General features: G+C 40.2%; 1 protein-coding gene across 1 annotated transcript in view; it reads left to right on the top strand.

The window, feature by feature from the left end:
* Positions 1-27,200, top strand: part of LOC309365082 (histone-lysine N-methyltransferase SETMAR) — a 307,480-nt gene that overhangs the window by 276,891 nt on the left and 3,389 nt on the right. Inside the window, exon 2 of the mRNA XM_081903222.1 lies at positions 24,709-24,842. Within this exon, the coding sequence (XP_081759348.1) occupies positions 24,768-24,842 (75 nt within the window). The 5' untranslated portion in view covers positions 24,709-24,767. The remainder of the gene's footprint in view (positions 1-24,708; positions 24,843-27,200) is intronic.

Here is a 27,200-nt window from a genome sequence, read left to right as displayed (position 1 = left end):
GCCACCAGTATAATTATTTAAAAATGATGTCAACACAATTTAAACATGCGCTTGCAAAATCCACATCTCATCAGTTGTTCGAGCAACTTTCCATAAAGGAAATGTGTGCATCAGTAAGAATGAGAAAAATAAATTCAAAGGGAATGTTAATAGTGCCTGGCAGGGTCTCTCTGCATCCCATCTGGAGAGCATTGATTCAATGGGCAATAATAGGCATAAATGTTAGAGGAATCCTCATTCTGAGGGTCAATGAAATGCTAAATCATAATAGCATCCTTATCGTTGCATCAAGGAGTCTTGGTCTACCGATTATATCACAGGGGATGTCATTATGTTCAATCATGTCAATGGGAGATGGCACATTTGAAAGAGAGTATACTTGGAATAATCTTGCTCTATGAGCAGAGAGCCAGCCTGCATACTAAAATGCCTAATAGACTAGTTGTTACAGAAAAGGCATCTTAGATCTCAATATTTCCATAACCTTTTGGTTAAAACTAGAGATATACAAACAACAGCAGCAAAGGAACCGAGAACCTTTGCCAGCCTCATCAAATATCCTTGAAATTCTTAAATACGTTTTAAGCAAAATTCCTCCGCATTTAGAAAAATCAGTGCCAAATCTTTTTGTAATCTCAAATTATAGTTTTTCATGGCACACAGATGTAATGGTTCAATAATTCATATGAAAATCACCACAGGAAATTACTGCAATAAAATGTGCCCCTCCCCCAATGAACCAGATGCCTGCTTGCTTTCCTTTCTCTGTTTTTAGCACACACAAAACCTAAAACCATTCAAGTCTTTGTTAATCCATGGTCTTCAAAATTGCAGAAAATAATTCAGATGAAGAGAAACTGATTGATTCCTGTGGCACATTTTCCCACATTCAGGCAATTTTAAAAGGAGTTCTCCGTATCTAAAACATTCTGTTCAACGCAAGCTTGATTTGCTGGTTCCTTATGCATTTTTCTCAAAGTGAAATGAGCTCTTGTGAAGTTTCACTTGAAACAATTTTGGAGAATTCCTTCTAAAATGCTGTTTTCAACCATGCACAATATGGTTTTGAATATGGAGATGAATTACTTTTCTAAGTAAGCCTCTGATGTACTTGGAGATTGGCTTAAACAGACAGACTTTCAAAAGATGATGAGTGCCTAGGAACCCTCTGAAATGAGTCACCTTCAAAGCATCTCATACTGAAAAAAGTTCCCAGGAACATCAGTAGGATTTTTGCCAGCTCGAACGCTTTGAGGATAACACTGCCTAACATGACACTCAGAGGTCAGCATCTATGTGATAAAGCCATGGAACATGCCATATAATGTATTCATAAGTCCTGAAGAACCTTACAAAAACTGCATTGCATTTATAATATGACTTTAAAATATAGGCAGCATTGCAATATTTTCCTGTTGGATGTAGCAACGATCATGAACTTGAATTATGACTTGATTTTCATATTGTGTGTAATTACTCTTAGTGGTTCATTTTTTCAAATCTAGTAAAATTACTTGTTTAGGGAATAAAGACTACATAGATTTATTTAGAGTGGAAAAGAGCATTAAGCTGCCAGTGATAGGAAATCATCAGACCTGATCAGGCGTGCCGAGTTGTGCCCAACATTGAGGGCCCCCATTGCACATGTATGACATCACACACACAATTTGTTAAGTTAAGATTAACTCCCCTGCCGTGTAAAAAGCAGTAACACATTATGCAGTCACATATTGTGCTTGCCACTTACAACTCAGTCCCTATTCATTTTTCAAGCCCTGTCATATTCTATTGCAGGTCAAGAGCAACACTGAAGTGGAGAAGGGGCAATAATATGTAAATCTTTAATAAGCTTTTCAATACTATTTTTTCCTACTGGCTACTTCTGAGTAAAACTGCATATTCTGCAAGCTTCACTGCTGCAATGCTATGCATTCTTAGTTTGGAGTAAGCCCTGCTGGACTCAGTGGACTCACTGAAGAGAAAAAATGCTTAGGAGTGGGTGGTTTGTCATTCTAGCCTTTTTAAGAGAGAAACTGAGCACTTGGCATAAGTTCAGCAGTCTACCCAAATCGCCCGCCTACCCTATCCCAATTTTTTTGTCACTCATAGAGAAAATCCTGTTTATACTACAGGCATACCTTGGAGATATTGCAGGCTTGGTTCCAGACCACCGCAATAAAGTAGATATCAAATTGCCAAGACTGGTAAAGTCCATACCATACAGAGTAGTACTGGGAAAAGATGGAAGTGTGGGGAAAGAGAAAACTCTAGAATACACCAAGCAAGCAATGAGAGGTGAGAGAGTGCAATGGTGAAACACAGAGAGAAAGCAGATGGTAAAGAACAGAGAATGAACAATGAACATTCAGAGAGAAAGAATGAGGAGATGAGAGAGAGAGAGAGAGAGAGAGAGAGAGAGAGAGAGAGAGAGAGAGAGAGAGAGAGAGAGAGAACACAACAGCAAAACACTCTGAGATAACAAGGAGACACCTACACAGAGACAATAAATTGGTTTCATCTCAGTTCAAAGCCAAACAATGAAAGTCAGCCACACAATTTACTGTCTACAGAAAGAAAAGATGCTTCAATAGGGGTGACTCCTAGCACTCTGCAATCATTGCACTTCCTCTTTATGTAAGCTACAATCAGAATTGAAATTTACTTCCCCTGCCCTTGGAAGTGTTGCCCTTTTTCTCTGTGTACATCCATTATGGTCCATTACCCAAGTGGCCATTCGAAGCTCAACCTTCATTCACTATTAGGGGCGTGCATAAGATGCAGATGAATCCTGGGTGAAGAATGAAAGCTGAGCCACTTCTGACAGAGTCAAGGCTGTCCAAGTGAGATCTATCTGAACCTCCCCGAAACAAAGTGGAGACCTCTGAACTTCTTCAGAAGCTGTTGTTTGCAAGCAGGAAAAACATTTCTCCACAACTCAACATATGAGTAAACATTCCAGGGAGGGAGACCTGTTTTGTGACTGATAGATCCAGCTTCTAAACAAAGGAGATGATTTTACCAGCGCTTTGGAAAAAGGGGGTGCTGAGTTCATGTCCTCTTGTTCTTGTTTGTTCCGTGCTCTTTCCTGGTTCTGTTAGCAGTGCTTGTTTGGAAAATGCTAGGCATTCAAAACCTTCTGCCTTTGTCACATGACCACACATCCACTTTTGTCAAATAAGCTTGGCACTCACTTTATGATGCCATTTGTGGCCTGAAGATGTTTTTTTAAAAAAATCACCACATCTCCCTAGCTGCTGCCCTGTTCTTCTGAAATCGGATAGGTTACTTTCCTAGGGGTACCTACACTGTGCATTCCATTTTCACAGGGAAACTGTTGTCCACAAAGCATAAGGAGGGAAGCAAATCACTTTTAAGTCTCTCCTTTATTTAACTTTAAAAGGTGCCCAGCACACACACACCCCAACTGGACCTGTTTGTCTCTAGTAAGAGACACTTTTGGGTATAATGTTCCATACCCTCCAACATCTTGCTGATGAAATTCGGGACCTTACCCTGAATTCAACACACTTGAAATCATGCCTTCTCCCAATGCCTCCCTGCTCCTTCCACAGATACATCCACCCCTCAGTGATGCCCCCCCTTCACACAGGACACCTCAACAGAGGCTCCGCCTCCTCTCACCCAGGCCCCCTCCTTCCCTCAGAGCTCACCACTCCCCCCCCATCCCACTGATGGGCCCCGCCTTTGTGCACTGCTGCCACCACTTCACCACTTCACCTCTCCACCCCAACAGTCTCTCGCCAGCCCCCTCCACCCACCCCACCCACAACACACCCACACACTCATGCACACGAGTGTCTTTGGGTCCCACACTCTCATGGGAGCCAGCTGACTCATGCAAGAGCGCAGGACCAAAAACTGGGACATTCCAGGATCCCAGCAAAAGCTGGGATGGCTTGTGCAGTTCTGGGATGTCCCAGTCAAATTGGGATGGTAGAGGGGTATGATTTGCTGCACCCCCTCCATTGAAGACTCCAGGTGTAAATATGTGTACAGTAAACCCTATTTCTTAACTACACTAGCCTCCCCTGTGCCTTGATTTTCCCAATGGAAACACAACTATGGAACCCCCTTGAATATTGCTACTGCTTGGTGGAGATTAGGGATTAACAATATTCTCTAGTATTGCAGTCACATCAGGCACATAGACACCTAGACGTGGTACTATCCTTACAGAATAAAAGACCAGTCTCTATTCTAACAAAAAGATGAGAGGGTGGGGGTGCTTTATGAGCACACTCTGCTATCCTTGTTTGGCTTACTGCTCTGCGTCAAAGTCCCCAACTCAATCCAAATGTCCTGGCCTCACCTTTGTAACAGAGATGGAGATGTCATTATCTTTTATCTGTCCTGTGCTTATGCTTTTTCCCCTCTTTGTGGTTATTAAGGGCATGATAGGCTTTTGTAGTGGGAAATACCAAGATTATATTAAGGGCCTGTTATACTGAAAGAGCTTTCTGAGAACAAGTTTGTGAATTATTTATTCCCTTGATGTGATAATTGCAGTCAATGGACTCTACTTCAATGTTTTTTTGCGTAGTCAAACAAATCATTCCGTGGAAACAGAGGTCATCTACAGTTGCACATTCCATGCCTCTAAATCAAAAATTATCCAGCAGCCAATTGGCCCTCAACTCAAGCGAAGCTACTCAGACATTTTGGCTGGTTCTGCAGCACACACTGCCCAGAATGGCACAACAGCACTATTAAAAATAAACTGCAACAATGACAAATAATAATGACAATCCATACGCTAAGAAGGAAACAGAAACTGTCATGATCAAGCAGGGCAATAATTGTCATCCATAAAAAGGGACTTTGCTTGCACCATTAGCATGTTTATACCACTTTAACAGTCATGGCTTCACCCAAAGACTCCTGGAAACTTTAGTTTACCTCATAGTGTTACAGTTCCCAGCACTCTCAACAAACTACAGTATGATGTGGGTGTGACCATAGAAACAAAGGTTTGACTGTGACAATGAACTCCCTGCCTGGCCAGAAAATTCAAGTCCAAGACTTGAGGAAAGCAGGAGCATTTTCTAGGATTTGGGCTCAAGAAAATAAAACCAGTTACTCTGCACTTGTCCCTGGCCTACATTTCCACACCCATTTGCAGCAGCTGATCATCATGTAACTAGTGAGAAAATAAGGAACATAACCAGTAAATGGTACACAAAGCAGCGGGAGGAGAAAGCTGGATAAAATGCTAGCCACAGATTTGTGGTCTGACCACATTTCCTAGTATCCTGGAATACTCACTCCATGTATAGCTGTGTTTTGTGGCAATTACCTTATGAATATCTGTGTACCCAAAGGAGAGTGACTCCACTCTGACCCACTAGGCTGGAAAATTGGTTTATATTATGTTTGAGTTGAATTTAATAGGATGCAATGGCTTCTAGTTATGTATAATGATGTTTATTAGTTTTCCAGAAGGAATAAGCATCCATATTTTCCAGAACCTTGGAAACGAAGCAGATCTCACGGTGTGAGTGCAACAAGCACCACTTACATTTTGTGAATAAGGCAGACCTATTGCTTGATAAATATTGTAGCAAAGAAACATGCTGAATCTAAATGTAAAAGTGAATATGAAAGTCTTCAAGCAGTAACAAGAACTGCCAAAACACCACCAGTAAACAGCTGCTAATCAATCTAAATAAGAGGTCTATTATAATCTGATGCTTAGTCCTATTTGATGCTTAAAGGTAAAGGGACCCCTGACAGTTAAGTCCAGTCACGAACGACTCTAGGGCTGCGGTGCTCATCTCACTTTACCGTTGAGGGAGCTGACATTTGTCCGCAGACAGTTTTTTTCAGGTCATGTGGCCAGCATGGCTAAGTAAACGCTGTTTCCCTTCCTGCCAAAGTGGTACCTATTTCACTACTTGCACTTTTTTTTGGTGTGCTTTTGAACTGCTAGGTTGGCAGGAGCTGGAACCGAGCAACGGGAGCTCACCCTGTCATGGGGATTCGAACCACCGACCTTCTGATCGGCAAGCCCAAGAGGCTCAGTGGTTTAGACCACAGTGCCCCCCGCATCCCTATTTGACGCTTACCTGGCCAATAACAATCTGGAAATTCTCTACAGCAGGCGTAGCTTCTTTAGCCTAGAAATGCTTGTTCAATTCTTTTTCGTGATCATATGTTTTTTTTTAGCATTATATCTTATAAACTAAGTACATCCTGACCTTGTTGTTGACACATGTCAAGGTAACAGCATTCGGCTGTGGAGACACCTTTTGGCATATTTACAAATTTCTGCTCTGTCAGGAAGCCAGTGCAGTGCAGAGGCTAATGTTCTGTTTGGAGACAGACAGACAGATGATAGATGATAGATAGATAGATAGATAGATGATAGATAGATAGATAGATAGATAGATAGATAGATAGATAGATAGAGATAGATAGATAGATAGATAGATAGATAGATAGATAGATAGATGATAGATAGATAGATAGATAGATAGATAGATAGATAGATAGATAGATGATAGATAGATGATAGATAGATGATAGATAGATAGATGATAGATAGATAGATAGATAGATAGATAGATAGATAGATAGATAGATAGATAGATAGATAGATAGATAGATGATAGATAGATGATAGATAGATAGATGATAGATAGCTAGATAGATAGATAGATAGATAGATAGATAGATAGATAGATAGATAGATAGATAGATGATAGATAGATGATAGATAGATAGATGACAGATAGATAGATAGATAGATAGATAGATAGATGATAGATAGATAGATAGATGATAGATAGATAGATAGATAGATAGATAGATAGATAGATAGATAGATGATAGATAGATAGATGATAGATAGATAGATGATAGATGATAGATAGATAGATAGATAGATAGATAGATAGATAGATAGATAGATAGATAGAGATAGATAGATAGATAGATAGATAGATAGATAGATAGATAGATAGATGATAGATAGATAGATGATAGATATAGATGATAGATAGATAGATAGATAGATAGATAGATAGATAGATGATAGATAGATAGATGATAGATAGATACATAGATAGATAGAGATAGATTAGATAGATTAGATAGATAGATAGATAGATAGATAGATAGATGATATAGATAGATAATGATAGATAGATGATAGATAGATGATAAATAGATGATAAATAGATATAGATAGATAGATGATAGATGATAGATGATAGATAGATAGATAGATAGATAGAGATAGATAGATAGATAGATAGATAGATAGATAGATGATAGATAGATAGATAGATAGATAGATAGATAGATAGATGATAGATAGATAGATAGATAGATAGATATAGATAGATAGATAGATAGATGATAGATAGATACATGATAGATACATGATAGATAGATGACATGTCCTAACTTCCAGTGACTCATGAAGCTCACTTAACACTGTAATCTCCCTCGTTTCTACTCAAAAGCAATTTCTGAGTTCAATGGGAACTTGGTAGGTGTATATAGGATTGCAGCCTGAGTGACATTCGGCAAGTCAATTGGCTGGTCCACACAGTCATCAGTTCTCTTTACCTGAAAGAGGAGAAGGTGGGTGTACGTTCCCTCAGTCATGAACATGTGGTGATATGCTAGATAAGAGCTTTGTAGTTGGAGCAGCCCGCTTCTCTATTTTTCATTTATTTAAAAGAATAGTCAGCTGCCGTTTATCAGAAAATTCCAGGGGGGTGTACAAAAGCATGAAAAAAATTCAATCCCTCCCCACGTTTCTTGGGATGCAAGAAATTCCATGAATCAGACCAGAAGCAGCTCTATGGCAGGGCTGCAGAGCTGGCCTTCTGACAGTGCTGGGGCTGCCACTTACTGGGATGGGGCTATGGCAGGATAGAGCAGAGGCATGGTTGAGGATGCCCAGCCATACTGGTGGGAGCACCAGATTATCTCCACCACTGTGTGGAGCACCCTGAACATCACCACTGCCTTGCCCTGTCCAAGTAAGCTGCAGTGATGTTGGTGTCCGGAGGGGAACTCTGCTATACCCACATGGGCAGCTACTGAATCAGAGCCATGTCTGTCTGGCTTCACACATAAAGTCCCCAAGTCACACAGTAATGTCCATGCCCTCCTATTTATCTGCCACACAAAGCAGTCCGAAAGCCTTGTGCACGTATGGCATGGATTGTCATCCCTTAGAGTGCTTAGTTACAAAGATAAAGTGAAATAAACTTAGCTGTGCCACTGCAAGGTCCCTGGAGGAACACCAGGATGGAAACATAAGAAATGACTTCAAAAAAGAAAAGGATAAAAAGTGGAAGGGAGAGAAAATATGATAATGTATGTGTGGCTATTAATAAAAGTTGCTAATAAATGCATTCATGAAATGAGACGAGGCGCAAAAATGTTTGCTGATGTCACTGACATTTGGGCAGACCTATAATGATGAACATCAAAGGAGCATGAAGGATGTTCAGGAAGGCAAGGCATAATGAGGCACAGTTTGTTTTGGAGACTGCAGGAAACTGCAAACATTGTTTTGGAGGCCACAAACTCCAGCTCCAGGTTTTAAGAGCAGTGAGCATGTTAAATACTAGAATAACATATTGCCTAGTATGGGCCCCGACTCAGAAATCCAACTAGCTGCAATTAACGCATTCAAACTCCTGCATACTATCAAATGTGTTGTAGAAAATTTTCTCAGCAATCATCTGATACTTTCCTGAAAGCCCAATGTGGTGACCCCAAAATAAATTTGTGGTTTTTAAAAATTTCATAAAACTTATACACCACTTGATTGTGACTTACAAAGAGAATAAAACAAGGAAATTATCAGTATAAACAATTAAAAACAGCTATTTAAAATATTCAGAAAATAAAATAAATTTGGCAATAACCTAAAAACATACTTATTGAGTTGTCTGTGGCATTTCCTGATGTCTTCTTTTAAGTTTGCATTTGTGAGTGTATTCATGAATGCAAACTGCTGCTTGACAGATCCATTTGTTATGACTATACTTTGCCTCAAAGTTCCCTAGGCCGGGTCCCAAGGCCCATTTTTAGAGGAACAGAGGGAAGACAGTGCAAGGGTAATAGTTAATTTTAAAGTCTATATTGAAGGTCACCACAAAGTGAGTGTCAAGAAGCTGTCTAGCTGTTAAGGGAGCCTTTGAAGATTCCCCCATTTTTTGTAAAAAGAGGTAATATCTCCAATTGAAAGAAGGCACTATAGTAGCGCTTCATGCATACGCAAACCTCAGTGAAGAGTTTTTAATTCCATATATGACAAATAGGTTCAAGCACCCTCCACCCTTGAGGTAGAGTAGTCACCATCTGTTACTGTATTTTAACTCTCTGACCAAATGCACAGACAGTTTACATTTTTAAAGGAGAAAGAGGCTTTTCTTTTTTGCAGGGCTTGCTTCAAAAATCTGTGAAACCACGCTGGTAGGAACACCAAGAGGTAGTGGTGGGGAGCCAATTCAGCCTAGATAAACAACTGGGGCACCTCTAGAGGCCGATTGTTGTTTAGTTGTTTAGTCGTGTCCGACTCTTTGTGACCCCATGGACCAGAGCACGCCAGGCACTCCTGTCTTCCACTGCCTCCTGCAGTTTAGTCAAACTCATGCTGGTAGCTTCGAGAACACTGTCCAACCATCTTGTCCTCTGTCGTCCCCTTCTCCATGTACCCTCCATCTTTCACAACATCAGGGTCTTTTCCAGGGAGTCTTCTCTTCTCGTGAGGTGGCCAAAGTATTGGAGCCTCAGCTTCATGAACTGTCCCTCCAGTGAGCACTCAGGGCTGATTTCCTTAAGAATGGATAGGTTTGATTTTCTTGCAGTCCATGGGACTCTCAAGAGTCTCAAGAGTCCGATTAAGTACATTTATTTGATAATCAGAACAGAGATTCGGAAATGGGACATTGTTTTCAAAAGAAAATAAAACACAGAAGTAACTAATTGACTATTTACGTGTAAGGAAACCTTGGAAAAACATAGCAACTCATGTTTCAAAGCAGCTTAAAGGCAGCTTATATTTCAGATCAGCTTCCAGGTCTCTTCCAGAGACAGGCAAATGCTGCAGATCCATTCCAGCCTTTTCCTTCTGCCTGTGTCTATTTTTGTTTCATAGCTCTGTCCCTGTCCAAGCTCTGCTCGTCACCTCTTTTGTGAAGAGAGGTCTGTGGGGGTAAGGGGCTGCTTTTGTGACACACAAGCAAGTAGAAGGACCCATCCTGCCCTCAGCCCTCCAGATCCGTCCTGCCTCTAGTCAGCTTGGTGTGGGTTGTCTTCCCTGCAGGAAAAATCTCCTGTTTTGGCTTCTTGACCACTCTTGTCGTTCTTTTGTGAGCTTTCTGCCTCTTTACTTATTTCTCGTCCTTATTTTTTTCCATCCTGTTGATTTCCAGCCTTTCTTCTTCCTTCGTTCATAATTTTGCATGTTGAACAAGAATTGGATTCATCAGTTAATTAAAATGATGTGATTGAGGAATTTTAAGTCCAGAACACCTGGTGAGCAATGTCTCGTTCTCCAGGACAGGAAGATGAAGAAGTATTAATCTAAAACAGATTAACTCATTATCTGCTTAACAATACAGTCAATTTTCATCATCTTTATCTGTGTGTACACTTTTATACTGCTGTGCTGTTTTTATTATCTGTACTTTAATAGCTCTTTTTATATTTTAATTCTATTTTCAGTTTAATTACTTTTTAATCTTTTATGTTTTTCTTTAATATTTTATGTTTTTGCATTTTGCATTTTATCTTTGTTACAATTTGCTGTAAGAGTCCCAGTCTAGAAAAAGGCAGGATAAAAATTAATAATATGTGCCTGGTGAAGTTTGATTTCTCTCAGAATTAGCTGTGACTTCGGGTTTGTTCTTAACTTCTTCTCTAGTTCTTTGATTTTCTCCAAAATCTTGTCTTTCTTTTCATTTTGTTTTCTTTTCTTTATAACATTCTGTTGTATCAAGAACCCTCTCATCACAGCTTTACTTGCGTCCCAAATTGTTCTTTTTTCCACCGTAGTGTTCAAATTTATCTCAAAATAGTCCTTCAAAACTTTTTGGGCCTTCTTGATGATCTCCTGATCTCTAAATAAGTTGTCATTCATCTTCCATCTAAAGGAACCAGTTGGTAGTAATGTCATATCCATTTTCAAGGCGTTATGGTCGGAGCAGGTCTTTGGGCAGATTTCCACTTTCCTGACCTTAGGTGCCAGACCTCTAGTAATCCATATTTGGTCGATTCTTGTCCAAGTCAGATGGACTTCAGAGAAGAATGTTCCTTCTTTTCCCAAGGGGTTTCTCGTTCTCCAAATATCAATCCAATCCATATTGTCTGTCATTTCGAAAAAAGTCTTTGGTAGTCTGCCATCTTTAGTAACTTTTTGGCTTTGTGACTTATCCATGTTAGTTGATACGATCCCGTTCATATCTCCCATCATAATGATGTTGTCATAGTCCAGATATTCCAGCATGCTCTCATGCAACTTCTTATAAAATTCTGATTTCCCTTCATTTGGTGCGTAGATTCCTAATAGCATAATTTTTTCTCCTTGATGTTGTATTTCAATTGCCAAGATTCTGCCATGTTCATCTTTAAATAGCAATTTAGGTGAAAGGCTCTCTTTTGCATATATCACCACCCCTCTCTTCTTTACTCTATCTGAAGATATAAATTCCTGACCAAGTGTTTTATTTACTAATACTTTTCTGTGGAGCCTAGTCAAATGTGTTTCTTGCAAACAGATAATGTCCAATTGTTCCTTTTTTAATATATGAAAAATTTTCTTCCTTTTTTCCGGAATGTTGCAGCCATTTATATTCCAGCTCAGAAGTTGCAGAGACATCCTGAATAAATCTGGTTATTTTTCAGGGGGTGGTACCTTATTCGCTGGATCTTCAGGGTCCAAGGGTGCAGGTGCCTCTGGTGCTCCAGGCCCCGAAAGTGATCCAAGTCCTTTATGAAGGTCTTCTCCGTACTGGTTCAGAAACTTGTCTCTGTCTTCCAATGTTCTAATTTTAATCTTCCTCCCTCTAAAAGTAAAAGATAATCCTTGAGGGAAGTCCCACCTGAAGATGATTGAGTTGCTCCTCAGTAGTCTTGCTAGTTCCAAATACTCAGATCTCAAATCCAAAAGCTGTTTAGGAATGTCCTTGTAAATTTCAATTCTTTTACCCAAAATGTCCAGTGATTTTCCGTAGTGTAGGCCCAGAATCTTGTCCCTCTCCTCCTTTGATCTCAGTGTTATCAAGCAGTCTCTGGGTTTGTCTTTTCTTGTCAATCTTCCAAGTCTGAAAGCTGATGTAATTTTAAAATCTTTCTCCTCAAAATTCCAATGCTTGGAAAATATTTTGGTCAGAAACTCAGCCAAGTTGTCTTCTTCCACTTCCGGTACAAGTCTTATCCTTAAATGAGTCTCCCTATTTTTTCAATTCAATCATCGAAAGGTAGGTCTGATGTTCACCTACTTGTTTGTTGAGTGGTCTCACCTCTTTTTCTAACTTCACCAGGCACAATATTCTAAACTGATAAACCAGGAAATAGAATGGAAGATTAAATCAATGAAACAAAAAACGTTTGAATCGGCAAATAAATGTGGGAAACTGCTGGCTTGGCAGTTGAAGAAGAGACAAAAGTTGAATATAGTAACAAATTTGGAAATTGAAGGAAGAAATATCCAGAACCCCGTGGAGATTAGAAAGTGCTTCCAGAAATATTTTAAGAAACTATATACTCAAGGGCCGCAAAATGAGGTTGAGATTGAACAATTCTTGGGGAAAAATGGACTTAAAAAACTCTCACAAGAAAATAGATTATTCCTGAACAGCCAAATAACACGACAAGAGATTGAACATGCCATTCAGAACATGAAACTGGGCAAATCTCCAGGGCCAGATGGCTTGACCTCCAAGTACTATAAGACATTAAGTGACTATTTGATTCAACCACTGTTGGAGGTCAGCAATGAAATTCTGGAGGGAAAGAAGGCACCGGAATCGTGGAAGGAAGCTTTCATCACATTGATACCAAAATCAGAAACTGAAAAAACACAACTCAAGAACTATTGCCCCATCTCCCTTTTAAATGTGGATTACAAAATATTTGCTGACGTTTTGGCAGGCAGACTCAAAAGAGTTTTAAATGAAGTAATTCATAAAGATCAGGCTGGCTTTCTCCCAGGTAGACACATGTTTGCAAATACAAGGAACATTATTGACATTTTGGAACTTTTGCAAACAGACATAAACACCAAAGCAGTGCTAATTTTCATAGATGCGGAGAAGGCCTTCGATAACATCTCTTGGAAATTCATGAAGGGAAATTTAAAAGAAATGGGAGTGGGGCGGGGTTTTGAAAATGGGATTGATGCGATATATTCAGAACAAAAGGCAAAATTGATAGTTAACAATGTGGTAACAGAAGAGTTTAGAATTGAAAAAGGAACACGACAAGGCTGCCCGATTTCCCCTCTGTTATTTATCTCAGTTTTGGAGGTGCTCTTGAATTTGATCAGAGGGGACCGGTTGGTGCAAGGGATTCAGGTCGGAGCGAAACAATATAAACTCAAAGCTTTTGCAGATGACCTAGTTTTGACACTGCAGGAGCCAGAATCTAGTACGAAAAGAGTATTACAATTGATACATGATTTTGGTCAGGTGGCGGGATTTAAGCTAAATAAACAAAAAACGAAGGTGTTGGGGAAAAATATGACAGATACAGAGTCAGAACGGTTTCAGAGAGAAACAGAACTATCATTGGTGAAAAAGGTGAAGTACCTAGGGGTAAACATAACAGCAAAAAATCTGAGTCTATTTAAGGATAATTATGAAAAATGCTGGTCTGAAATCAAGAGAGACTTGGATAGTTGGGCAAAATTGAAGCTTTCTTTGTTAGGCCGAATTGCTGCTATTAAGATGAATGTACTGCCAAAAATGTTGTTTCTCTTTCAAACATTGCAAATTGTGGACAAAACGGAGTGCTTCCGGAGGTGGCAGAGAGATATTTCCAAATTTGTCTGGCAGGGCAAAAAGCCCAGAATTAAGTTTAAGATATTAACAGATGCGAAAGAAAGAGGGGGCTTTGCCCTGCCAGACTTAAGGCTGTACTATGAAGCCGCAGCTTTCTGCTGGCTAAAAGACTGGCTACTTCTCGAAGACACTGATGTGTTGGATCTGGAAGGTTATAACAATGCTTTTGGTTGGCATGCATACTTATGGTATGATAAAGTTAAGATCAATAAGGCCTTTAAGAACCATATTGTCAGAAAAGCAGTGTTCAATGTCTGGACAAAATACAAAGACTTATTGGAAAATAAAACTCCAAGGTGGCTTTCACCTCTGGAAGCTAAGGCCCAAAAAAGACCCAATATGGAAGCCTACTGGCCAAAATATTGGGAACTGCTAGAAAAAGACGGAAATAATTGGAAATTGCAGAGTATGGAGAAAATGAAGGATAAAGTGCGAGACTGGTTACATTACGCTCAGATTAAAGAAGTTTTTAAAAGTGACAAAAAGTTAGGGTTCCAGGTGGAGAAATCGAAGTTGGAAACAGAATTGTTAGAACCTAAGACTAAGGTACTTTCAAGAATGTATAACTTGCTGTTGAAATGGAATACACAAGACGAAATGGTTAAGTCGGCTATGATAAAATGGGCACAGGATATTGGGCATAACATTATGTTTGAAGACTGGGAAAGGTTGTGGACCACTGGGCTGAACTTTACTGCATGTAATGCTTTGAAGGAAAATGTAATGAAAATGATATACAGATGGTACATGACCCCAGGTAAACTTGGCAAAATATACCATTTGTCTGATAATAAATGCTGGAAATGTAAAGAAAACGAGGGAACATTCTTTCACCTCTGGTGGACCTGCCCTAAAGTGAAGGCCTTCTGGGAAATGATATATAATGAGATGAAAAAGGTATTTAAGTATACCTTCACTAAGAAACCAGAGGCCTTCCTTCTGGGTATTGTCGGCCAGAAGGTGTTAAAGAAGGATAGAACATTCTTTATGTATGCAACAACAGCAGCAAGGATACTTGTCGCTAAGAACTGGAAAACTCAAGATCTACCCACACTGGAAGAATGGCAGATGCAACTGATGGACTATATGCAACTGGCGGAGATGACTGGCAGAATTCGAGACCTGGGAGAAGAAAGGATCGAAGAAGATTGGAAGAAATTCAAGATTTATTTACAGAAATATTGTGATTTAGTGGAATGTTAAGAAGGATGCTTGGTTATAAATAATTGGCCATCACTAAAGTGGATCGGAATTTGATGATAAGTGAGATTAAGAGAAACAAAATTTATTGGAGAACTGTTATATTATATTTAAATGAGTGGTTACAAAATTGCAAATAAGATGATAATTTGCTTGGAAAAATTTATTAACGATGTAAGTGGGAGCGGGAGACGTGAGGAAGTCTAAAGAAGTTATGAAATTTTGTTAAAACAAAGCAATGTTGTTTATTATTTCTGTATTTCTTTTATTAAAAATCCCAATAAATATTTTTTTTAAAAAAAATTAATAATATGCCTGGTAAACAAAAAAACCTGATATTTTGTGTCTCATTTTTTAAGTTTGCATTTTTTAAGTAAAGTTAGTAATCTGGAAAAAGTTGAGTTAATAAATAACAACAGCAACAACAGCACATGCAGCGTGCCATTGTTTCCTCATTAAAAACATCAATTATTTTCTTCACATCTATGGGCAGGGGGAAAGAGGTCCAAGTATGATTTACAGACAAGTTTGGCTGCATGCCTCTTAGTTAGAAATTAAGCCATGCCACATGAGAAGTTTTTGAATTCATGCACTGATTATACCTACACATCCATTGCCAAAATCAAAACACAAAGAATGTCAGGAACACTTCGCTTCCTGTTGCGTGCAGTTTTCCTTTCCACTTCCAGACTAAAATCAATTTAACTTTTCATTATCCAAAACAGCCTTTTCTCTAAATTAGAAGAACAAAGCATTCCAACTCATAGACAGAAAAAGTCATTAAACATTTTATTGTATTTATTTATTTGCAAGTATGTTCTGTGGTGTTCTGATACGCCTTGGCTCAAATGAAACAGCGGGGTATTTCAGATTTTCATTAGTAGAACAAAAGAGAAACAAATAATAAGGAAGAGGAGGCAAATGAGCTAAGAAATGGTAAGGTGTGGGAAAAGAAAAGAAGCCATAATTTTGTGACAACAGGCAACATATTGCAAAAGGATGTTGGCAAAACATAACTAACTTGGTCTTGGAAGAGCCATGCCAAGAATGAAGCAGTCAAAGAAGGTGGTTGTGAACCATCCAGGAAGTTAATCAGTTTCTTGTAACGAACATGGCTTTACTGCCATCTCTTGGTCAAGTGTTTAGATAGCAAGGGAGGTTGGGAGGTTTATTTATTATGGTTTCTTTTTATTTTGCTGATACTGCAGTGCTAGAGGCCTTTGGACTGGAAGAAATTGAACTTCTGCTTTGCACAGATGTAAAAATGAGAACTATAGGGATGGATAAAGGAGATGATTAAAATGGCCATTACCTACAAAAGCTCATGACAAACATGGAGATGAATGTGATTACAGAAAGCGGAAGCTGTGTACAAACAAATATTTTTAACAAGCTACCACCATATTAGCAGCAGACCTGTCCAGCAATGGTAAATTTACCACTGTATTGGTGTAACAGGTGCAAGGAAAGGCAAACTTCCCTTTTTTTGGAGAGGGAACAAAACAAAAAGAAACCTTACGGCTCCGCAGTCCTGATCCTATACCCTCAGTAGAGTACTGAAAATGATCAGATAATCCATTTTAGGTTTAAATTGATTGATTTGGTGAAACGGAAGCAAAAAAGGAAGTCAGCTTCCGATTTCTGCAGACAGGCTCTGCAAGGGGCTTTTTTGTGAATGGGGAATAAAGTGGCATTTGCAGCCATGGAGATTTAGTAACAATTTACCTTGACTTTAGAGACTGTCTCTTTCTTTTGGATACATATTGGAAACAGTTGTGTCAACTTGTCCTGAGGGAGGGGAAGGATACAAATTGACAGCTGAAGAGAATTTGACAGATTGATACTTTTGGCAGAGTAGAAAGCGAAAAGACTGGAAAAGTGCTGTGGAAATACAAGCTTTAATCTCAGACATTGGAATTTGGTGGCACAAAATTGAGGCTAAGCAGGAGAACTCTCTACCACATGGAGGGAGAAATCCTATGAGAAGGAATCACTAGTTTATCAATTTCACTCTTAAAAGGTTTTTAAAAGAGAGCGTTCATGGATTGTATACTGTAACAATGCCCTACATCAGCTTGTGAAGCTGAAAAGCTTGCTATTGTAACCAGAATTTTAATGAGTAGCAAATTATCAGTTTTCTACTAGGTGACAGAGTGGAGCAGCAATGTTTACTTCACCTAAAGGGTGTTTACTAATGGTTCCTCATTGTCCTGGTAAACAGTGACAAGTGGGGTGCCAAAGAGTTCTGTCCTTGGCCCATTGTTGTTCAAGCCATTATAAGTGACTTGGATGAGGGAATGGAGGGAATGCTCATCAAATTTGCAGATGACACTAAACTGGGAGGGGCAGCTAATGCCGCAGAAGACAGAACTGGGATTCAGGATTACCTTCACAGATGGGAGAACTGGGCAAAAACTAACAACATGACTTTCAAATGGACAAATGTAAGGTTCTGCACTTAGGCAGGAAGAACCTGGTGCACAAATATAAGATGAGGGACACAGTTATATTTGTGAAAAGGATCTGGAGGTCTTAGTGGACCACAAATTTAACATGAGCCAACAGTGTGATGCAGCAGCAAAAAAAAAAGAGTGAATGCTATTCCAGGCTACATCAACAGAAGTCTAGTATTCAGGGCAGATGAAGGTGATGGACTATATGGGATTGGCAGAAATGACTGGCAGAATCCGAGACCAGGGAGAAGAGTCGGTGGAAGAAGATTGGAAGAAATTTAAAGACTATCTACAGAAATATTGTAAAATTAATGAATGTTAGAACGATGTTGGATAGAAATTAAGTGGTTTCCAGCTGTAATGCTGTAAGAGAATATGAAAAAAAGGGTTAGAAACAGGTAAAAATTTAATAGTAAGGATTTGCTGAACTAACAATCTGAATTGGAATACAAAAAAGGGAGGTACGAGGAGGTCCGGGAAACAAGCTTAATGAAAATTAGCAATGGAAATTCTGTGTGTTCTTAATTATTTTTATTTTTGTATTTTTTGTTATTTTTTCTTTTTCTTTTTATTGTATTATTATTAAAAATCTTAATAAATATTCTTTTTTAAAAAAAGTCTAGTATTCAGATCAAGGAAAGTCCCAGTTCCTCTCTATTCTGCTTTGGTCAGACCCCACCTGGAGTACTGGGAGCCACAATTTAAGAAGTATCTTGACAAGCTGGAACTTGTGCAAAGGAGGATAAGATGATAAAGGATCTGGAAACCAAACCTTACAAGGAATGGTTGAAGGAGGTGGGCATGCTTAGCCTGGAAAAGAAGAGACTGAGAGGAGATACAATAGCCACCTTCAAATATCTTAAGAGCTGTTACATGGAAGATGCAGCAAGCTTGTTTTCTCCTGCTCTGGGGGGGGGGGGAATGGGCAGGACCCAAAGCAATGGCTTCAAGGTACAAGAATGGAAATTCCAATTAAATGTCATGGAAAAAGTAATGATGGTAAAAGCTGTTTGACAGTGGAACAAACTTCCTCGGTAGGTAGTGCACTCTCCTTCCTTGGAGGTTTTTAAGCGGAAGTTGGATGGCCGTCTGTCATGAACAGTTTAGTTGAGATTCCTGCATTGCAGGGGATTGGACTAGATGACCCTCTGGAAACTCCTCCAGCTCTACAATTCTATGGTTCTATGACTTCCTGGCACTCCAGTGAGAGCCAGTGTGGTGTAGTGGTTAAGAGCGGTAGTCTCGTAATCTGGGGAACCGGGTTCGCATCTCCGCTCCTCCACATGCAGCTGCTGGGTGACCTTGGGCCAGTCACACTTCTCTGAAGTCTCTCAGCCCCACTCACCTCACAGAGTGTTTGTTGTGGGGGAGGAAGGGAAAGGAGAATGTTAGCCGCTTTGAGACTCCTTAAAGGGAGTGAAAGGCGGGATATCAAATCCAAACTCTTCCTGCCAGTGTGTTTGCACAGCACTGTTCTCCCTGTTGCTCCTCCCACCCTCCCTCCCCATAAGTAGCAGTGACTACACTGTGGGGAGGCCAGCTGGATGCCACCACCCCATCCAACATTCACTACTGGTATTATTATTAGATTTCTTACCTACCCTTCATTGTGAGATCCCATGGCAGGCTGTAATAATTTAAAAATGCAATATTAAAATTTGTTAAAATGAATGTGTTTTAATAAGCTTTTTCTTTTCTATGATAGTATTAAACATATAGTACAGTATACAAGGGACATGGGTGGCGCTGTGGGTTAAACCACAGAGCCTAGGACTTGCCGATCAGAAGGTCGTCGGTTTGAACCCCTGCAATGGGGTGAGCTCCTGTTGCTCGGTCCCTGCTCCTGCCAACCTAGCAGTTCGAAAGCATGTCAAAGTGCAAGTAGATAAATAGGTACCACTCCGGCGGGAAGGTAAACGGCATTTCCGTGCGCTGCTCTGGTTCGCCAGAAGCGGCTTAGTCATGCTGGCCACATGACCCGGAAGCTGTACACCAGCTCCCTTGGCCAATAAAGCGAGACGAGCGTCGCAACCCCAGAGTCGGCCACGACTGGACCTAATGGTCAGGGGCCCCTTTACCTTACAGTATACAAGCAAACTACGCTGCCAAGCATAACATCTGGTTTCATTCCAGAAACGTCCCTTTGGCAGATGTCTTTTACAAGCCACTTCTTCCTAATAGCTTAACTTGTAACTTGCTAATTTTGTTAAACCGTACTATTAAAAATATATATTACGGTCCTGCCAAAATTAGCATGGAGCTATAAGACACTATCTATCCATAACCTACTTCACTTTCTTCAGTTGGGTCTAATCAGCTAAGGAATTTGGAAATCAAATACTGTATCTTGTAGATCTCCTTCAGCAGTCTGATATAATGTACCACATTCATCACTAAACAAAGAAACAAATCAATCAGAGCTGCTATGGGAGTGGGAGAGAAGGCAGGCAAGCATTTTATTTATTTATGTAGTCCTGCATGAAGGGCTGATAACAAGATAATATTCAACATCAGCCCAAGAGAAATGTTATCATTTCACATAAGGCAAATAAATTAAAAACTGAAAAGCATAACTGGCAGTTTTTACAGCATATCTGTGCAATGATAGCAAAAATGAGGCACTAGGACACAGAATGTCTGCTCTAGAACAGTGCATTAGGAGTACACAGAACCATAGATCTATAGGTTGTGTTTAAAATTCCCAGACAAAATTAGTTATCTACTACTTTGTCGTGAACTTTATCAAATACTGAATACTGTAACCCATAGGAGGTCTAGCAAGGCTGGTATCGAGGCTCTTAGACTTGCTTGTACTCTCCACATTTAGCTTATTCACCTGAAAGTGAGGAAGAAGATTCATTCAGGGAGCCCATAAAGGGTTTCTCCCTAACAGCCTTGGAAAATCTGGTGTCCATAATGAGATTATTTATTAGAGAATAGTTTGTTGGAGGAGGTGTGTGATGTTTGGTTTGTATCACATCTGGTGGACCTGTGATAAGGTGGCCACAATCTGGGAAGTAGTATTCAAAGAAATTAGATAACTGGACAAAATATAGAAAAAGGACTTGACTTTGATTGGATTTGCTTGGATTTTTTTTGCATTCTTGCTATTGTTGTGATTAAAGGTGTAAGTCCTATATACCCCAACTGGATTTACTTCTGAGCAGACATGTCTAAGATTGCCCTAATAATTCTTAATGTTTAAATATAATTAAGAAATTACCCTTATTTATGACTGAGATACCACTAAGCTTAGGGTTTTTTTAAGCCTGGTGTTATGGACTACTTTTGTGATGTTACACAGGATTTTCACTTCTTCTTTTTTTCCAAAACAGCGAATTTCAATAATTCATGCATCCCCCATTAGTCAGACTTGTCTGGACTACTGAACCCTACTAAGTACAGTAGTAAATGCTTCGCTGGTATTACAGTGAAAATTTGAGATATACTGTTACTATGGCAATAGCAACTTGCAGAATTCAAGGTTGTTGAGTGTTATGTTAAAAGAAGGAGATCCAGTTGAGAAAAACACAACATTTGGGGTAAGAAGAGAGTGGGAAGAGGGAGTGGGATAGTGAAACATATTCTTTTATATAGTGTATGTGTGGGGTTTTGTGTCTGCATCAACTGAGTAGGTTCTCTTTCTATTGACTTATTACACTTCCTTGGCAGTGAGAGGGATGGTGGGGGGAGTGCTTGGTTAGTTGTCTTTAGTTGGCTACAGTGAGATTTGTTTGCATGTATGAGGGGGATATTGTTTGGTCCAGTTAGCCATATCGATTCGTTACATTCGTATGCTGTTGGTGGTTTTCATTGAAGCAAAATCCTTACCACAGGAAATATAATTTTTTTAAAAAAATATTTCTTCACATAGGCCTATGTGATTCCAGCTTTCCTCCAGAGCAGACTGCCCAGTCTTTCAGCTAAACTTTACGATGCAATGTGTTTGCTCCAATTTCTTGGGCAGGGATTCTATCTTATGTCAGGCATTCTTAAATATTCAGTGTCTATTAAGCAATGTGAATGAATGGTTTCACAAAAACGAAACTGTGGCCTTGGGGAAGAACCCTCAGGGAAAGTAACACAAAAACTCACCATATTATCTGCAGTTCTCACCTGAAATTTCTCCAATGTATTCTCAAGCAACTGCAACCCATCTTGGAAAATGAGGCCTCCACTGGACCTTGGTATGCACACCTTCTTTCTCCTAGGCAGACCCGCAAGTTGAAATGACTGCTTGCCACCAGCAATGGACCATCAAAAATGAAGCAAAGGGAACCAAACCCTGAAACAACCCCCAGTGCCAATTATTTCCCCATAACAATGCTATATTATTGGACCAGATAACACTAGAATTACTTTTGGATGCTTTTTCAGCTGCAGGGTCCTCTAACGTGATCTACAACAATGGTCTTCTGCTGCTTACATAAGCCAAACTGAATTATAAATTGCATAGATAATCTGATATGATTGCCCTCAGTTATGACTGGAACAAGTTTCTCACCAGAGGCAGACATTCTTCTCCATCAAGTGTTAAGATTGTTGTGTTGTGAGTGTTTGCCTTAAGCAAAATGAGGCAACCAATAGTCTTGGGCTGCAATGGGGACACCTAGTTGGTTTAGGGGCTAGTTGGGAGTGGTTACCCTAACTATCATTGCTTTTGCCTTTGGACAAAGAAAAGTCAAGTGACATACTGACTTATTTGACTTTGCTATATTCCATTAATTTGATTGTGGTTCCAGCTCAAGTTTTGTTCATTAGGGCTGCCCATCTCATTAGTAAACAGCAGGAAAGCCCTAATGCTAGTGAATGCCTTGGAAGTGATCTTTGACTTCCTTTTTGCTTCTCAGATCAGGAGAAGCCAGCTGTGACCTACAGATAATGAGCTTGGCCTTTCAAAAGAGGGGCATGCTGACAGCCCAATGGCTCTGCAACATTACACAGTAGAGGGACTATACAGAAGTTTATAAAATGAGCAGCTATTAAGTATACTTTCAGATACTTTGTGAGCTAGAAAATAATTAATGGAGCTAAAGGGTTGACTGGGATTGGCTTTGCAACTGAATTAATGTTCTGCATTAATTTAGCTGTTAGAGAGAACACACATCTAGCTGTGCTGGGAGCAAGAAAATGAAAGTTTGAAACCTAATTGTAATAGCTGAGGCATCAAAAACTAGTAAAACAATTATTTCCTGTCATTCCTCCCCCTCTCATCTTCTCCAACATCTTTTCATGGTCTATGGAGTCTCTATTGACTATACAGGTGGGTAACCACTCACCATTGCCGGAAGGAAGGAATTTGATACATCACCAAAAAAAGGCAAGTATTTTCACACCAAAAAATGTTAATATATATAGATGCAAAGTTAAAAAATAATTGCTATAATTTACTAGAAATACAATGTATCTTGCCATAGTGACGAAGATTTTAAGTAGGGAGCCTGTGTGCCTGTTCAGTCTCCCATCCAGGTGCTCCGTTCAAGGCCGCCCTCTCCCTTCTCATGTTTCTTTATCTTTAATTTAGATTTAAACCAGACAGCACACTTTTTTTGCTTAGGCTCACTACAAAATTTGTATTGTGGTTTCCAGAGGGGAATGCTTGGGGAATGCTCTACAGGCCCATAGTACCCCAGATCAGATGGGAGGTTGCTTGCTCTTGATGGCGTTACACTCCCTTTGAAGGAATGGGTACATAGCTTGGGGCTTCTTCTGGATGTTTTGTACCGCTTGAAGCTCAGATGGCCTCAGTAGTGCAGACTGCCTCCCATCAACATCAGCTGGGGGCCTCTGTCTGGACAGGGATAGCCTAACATCTGTTCCTATGCTCTGAAACTGTTGTAACAGAGACATGCAGAGGGTGAGAAGAGAAGTGGGGTTACAATAGAGCTAATATAGCCGAGTAAGTCATCCAGTAAGTTTACAAGGTTTAGCTGTGGCTGCTTTGTTCCCCCCCCCCCACACACACAAAATGGCCACAACAAATCCTACACACTGCCTCTCAATTTGCACCAAAGGAAAAATGTGACCTTGTTCTCGCCTCCCAGCCTAAGCAGACTTTTCTGAAGATGCCTTATTCTTCCACTTTAAAATTTGTTTGTGTGTGTGTGTGTTTAAAACCCTTTTTTTCTTTTGGTTGGAATGAGACACACTGCTGCTATGCTTAAAAAGTATGGTGTTTTCCTACACACACGCAGTTTTCTACAGTTACAGATAGGTAGCTGTGTTGGTCTGCCATAGTCAAAACAAAAAAAATCCTTCCAGTAGCACCTTAAAGACCAACTAAGTTAGTTCTTGGTATGAGCTTTCGTGTGCATGCACACTTCTTCAGATACACACTATCTGAAGAATAGTGTGTATCTGAAGAAGTGTGCATGCACACGAAAGCTCATACCAAGAACTAACTTAGTTGGTCTTTAAGGTGCTACTGGAAGGAATTTTTGCAGTTTTCTACAGGTAGCTCTCAAATTCCTTCACTGTACTCTTCTCAGCACCTGCAGAAAACATTCTTAGAAATCCGAGGTAATTTTAATTGTAGAATCACAGAAATGTAGCGTTGAAAAGGGTTCCCGAGGGTCATCTAGTCCAGCCCCCTGCAGTGCAGGCATCTCAACGCGCAGTCACCCATCCAATTTGAAATCAACCCTGCTTAGCAAATGTGGCAGCAGTTTTATTGCTGCTTTGTAATGTTTTAAAATACAGCTATGACTTTTTAATGTTCTTTTATCGTTTTAACTTTTTGCAAACCCGCTTTGAGCGTTTGCTTTTGTTTTGTTTTACAATCAAGCGGCGTGCACATTTTACAAAATTACTAAGTAGAATGCCTTCCTGCAACTTAGCCCGCAAGCGATATTCCACGCGCGACTCTCGACTCAAGACTTTGGATCTTTCTTCCACTGACTCTTCCGGCGTCCATCTCCAGCTTGTCCTTCATTGGTGGTTTGGCCATTCATTGAACGAAGCCTTGCGCACAGCTGACCAATCCTAAGAGAGCAGGGCGGGGAAAAGAGTAGGGTTAAAAGAAAAAGCCCCGGTCGTATTGGCTCTTCAGGTTGACCCTCAGAGGCGAAGCATGGACGTGAGTGGAGGGCTGGAGAACTTCCCCGTGGCTGTGTGGCCGCGGCTGGAGGAGCCGCCGGTGTTCCAGGTGAGAGCGGCGCCCCTTGAAACGGAAGGGCGGGGGACCGAGAGGGCGAAGCCAGTTACAGTAGCTGTGCGAAAGCGGGGAGGGGGTAGGGGGCGGGGGGCCATTTCTCTCTGTGTGTCGCAAAGGTCGCTGGGAATTGTAGTTCTTTCCGGGTCTGCCACTTACCTCTGGTAAGGAGAAATTCCCCAGGTCTCTCAATACAGAGGTGGAGAACCGCTGGTCCTTCTAACTGCTGTTCCTTCGGGGGGAGAGTTCACAGGGGATTAAATGATGAGGGTAGCCGAGCTGTGTATGCCACACTGAGTTCCTTTGGCGAAAAGGGGGGTGTATATTATTATTATTAGTGTTTTTTTCTTTAAAAAAATGTTTAGGGCTATGCTCCCCCCCCCCCCGAAAGAAAGCACTGATTATTATTATTCACTTACACAAATGTACTCAGAAGTGTTGCATAGGAATGGGCTGCGCATGTACGGGTGTTGTACCTGCAATGTTTGGGACTGAAGCCCACGTAATATATCACCCATCACTGCAAGAATAGTTCCGTGCAATTTCATTTAATCGGTTTATTGCATTTGCATGCCCTCTTTTCCCCCAGCTCCAAAGGAGCACCAGGTGGCACACGTGGCTCTTGTGCTCTCCCACCCACCCTCCCCATTTAATCCCCCACAACAACCTTGCAACGTGAAACAAAATAATAATAATAATAATAATAATAATAATAATAATAATAATAATAATAATTTCCTTCCAGTAGCACCTTAGAGACCAACTAAGTTTGTTATTGGTACGAGCTTTCGTGTGCATGCACACTTCTTCAGATACACTGAAACAGAAGTGTGCATGCACACGAAAGCTCGTACCAATAACAAACTTAGTTGGTCTCTAAGGTGCTACTGGAAGGAATTTTTTGTTTGTTTGTTTCGACTATGGCAGACCAACACGGCTACTACCTATAACTTGCAAAGTGAGTTAGGCAGAGACAGAGAGATCACCCAAGGAACTTTGCAGGTGAGCAGGGGTTTGAACTTTGATCTTCCAAGTCCTAGTCAAGTGCTCGAACTACTTCACCACACATATATTTAGGTAGCACATTTATAACTTGCTTTTCTTCCACCATGGAACTCAAGGCAGTGTGTATTTGGGGGGGGGGAGGATACTGCTTGGCTTCCCACCCAGGCCCCGAGCAGACCCAGACCTACTTTCAGCAAGGTGTCCACTTCCTGTGGCCTCTCTAATGTCAAGTGTGAAGACAAAATTTGTTTTACTTGGAATACTATTCCACCTTAGTCCTAAACATATTAATTTATAGAATCATAGAATGGTAAAGTTGGAAGGGACTCTGAGAATCATCTAGTCAAACTACCTGCAATGCAGGAATATGCAGATGTCCCATATGGGAATAGAACCTACAACCTTGGTGTTGTCAACACCATATTCTTAACTGAGCTATCCAGTTGGTCCCAGTTAGAAAGATTCCTGCATTGCAGGGAGTTGGACTTGACCTTTGTAGTCCCTTCCTACTCTGCCATTCTATGATTCTAAGTAGGGCTGAGTGATGTAAGTTTAATTCACTTTGGTACAATGGTACCTCGGGTTACAGACTCCGCTATCCCAGAAATAGTACCTCGGGTTAAGAACTTTGTTTCAGGATGAAAACAGAAATCGTGCCGTGGTGGCAGCAGGAGGCCCCATTAGCTAAAGTGGTACCTCAGGTTAAGAACAGTTTCAGGTCAGAACAGACCTCCAGAATGAATTAAGTTCTTAACCCAAGGTACCACTGTATTGCTGTCTTTTGAAAGTATAGATGCCATTGTCTTCTGGCAGGTCTCCTATTACTTTAATCCTCCTTTTAAGGCAGGAGTTCAAAAGTTGAAGGTATTTGCACTGCTATTACCTCCAGTTCAATTTCTAGCTCTTGTGGTGTGGATGCTTAAGCCACTGGAACCCTTCCAGACACCAGCCCATCATTACGTGGAAAAACAGGCAGGTTTCCTTTGCTTCCTCCAGTGAGTGCTAAATGACCCTGCACTATCAGTTACATCCATGAGATGTCACTCTTATCTTTGGCAAAACTGTTCCATCTTATTGCTTAAATTATTAGTGTTCTTTGAAAACATAATTCACAGGCAAATGTTTAGATTTCCTACATTTGATATGTGTTGTTTGTATGAATGCAGACCTTATTATAACTTGATTTAAAAAGAGTTGCAATAACATGTTTTTCCAATACGTGTGTACACTGTGTACCAAATAAAAGTATTCTTACATCAGTCGTCAACATGAGATGCTACAAAAAGTGGGTGAACTTTTGAAATGTATTCTCATTGAAATATAGTTTGAAATTACATAATCTTAAAT

Source organism: Podarcis melisellensis (genome assembly GCF_964234715.1).
Source record: "Podarcis melisellensis genome assembly, chromosome: 2".
Classification (NCBI taxonomy): domain Eukaryota; kingdom Metazoa; phylum Chordata; class Lepidosauria; order Squamata; family Lacertidae; genus Podarcis; species Podarcis melisellensis.
Note: the sequence above shows the minus strand (reverse complement) of the source record. Positions and strands in the feature narration are given on the sequence as shown.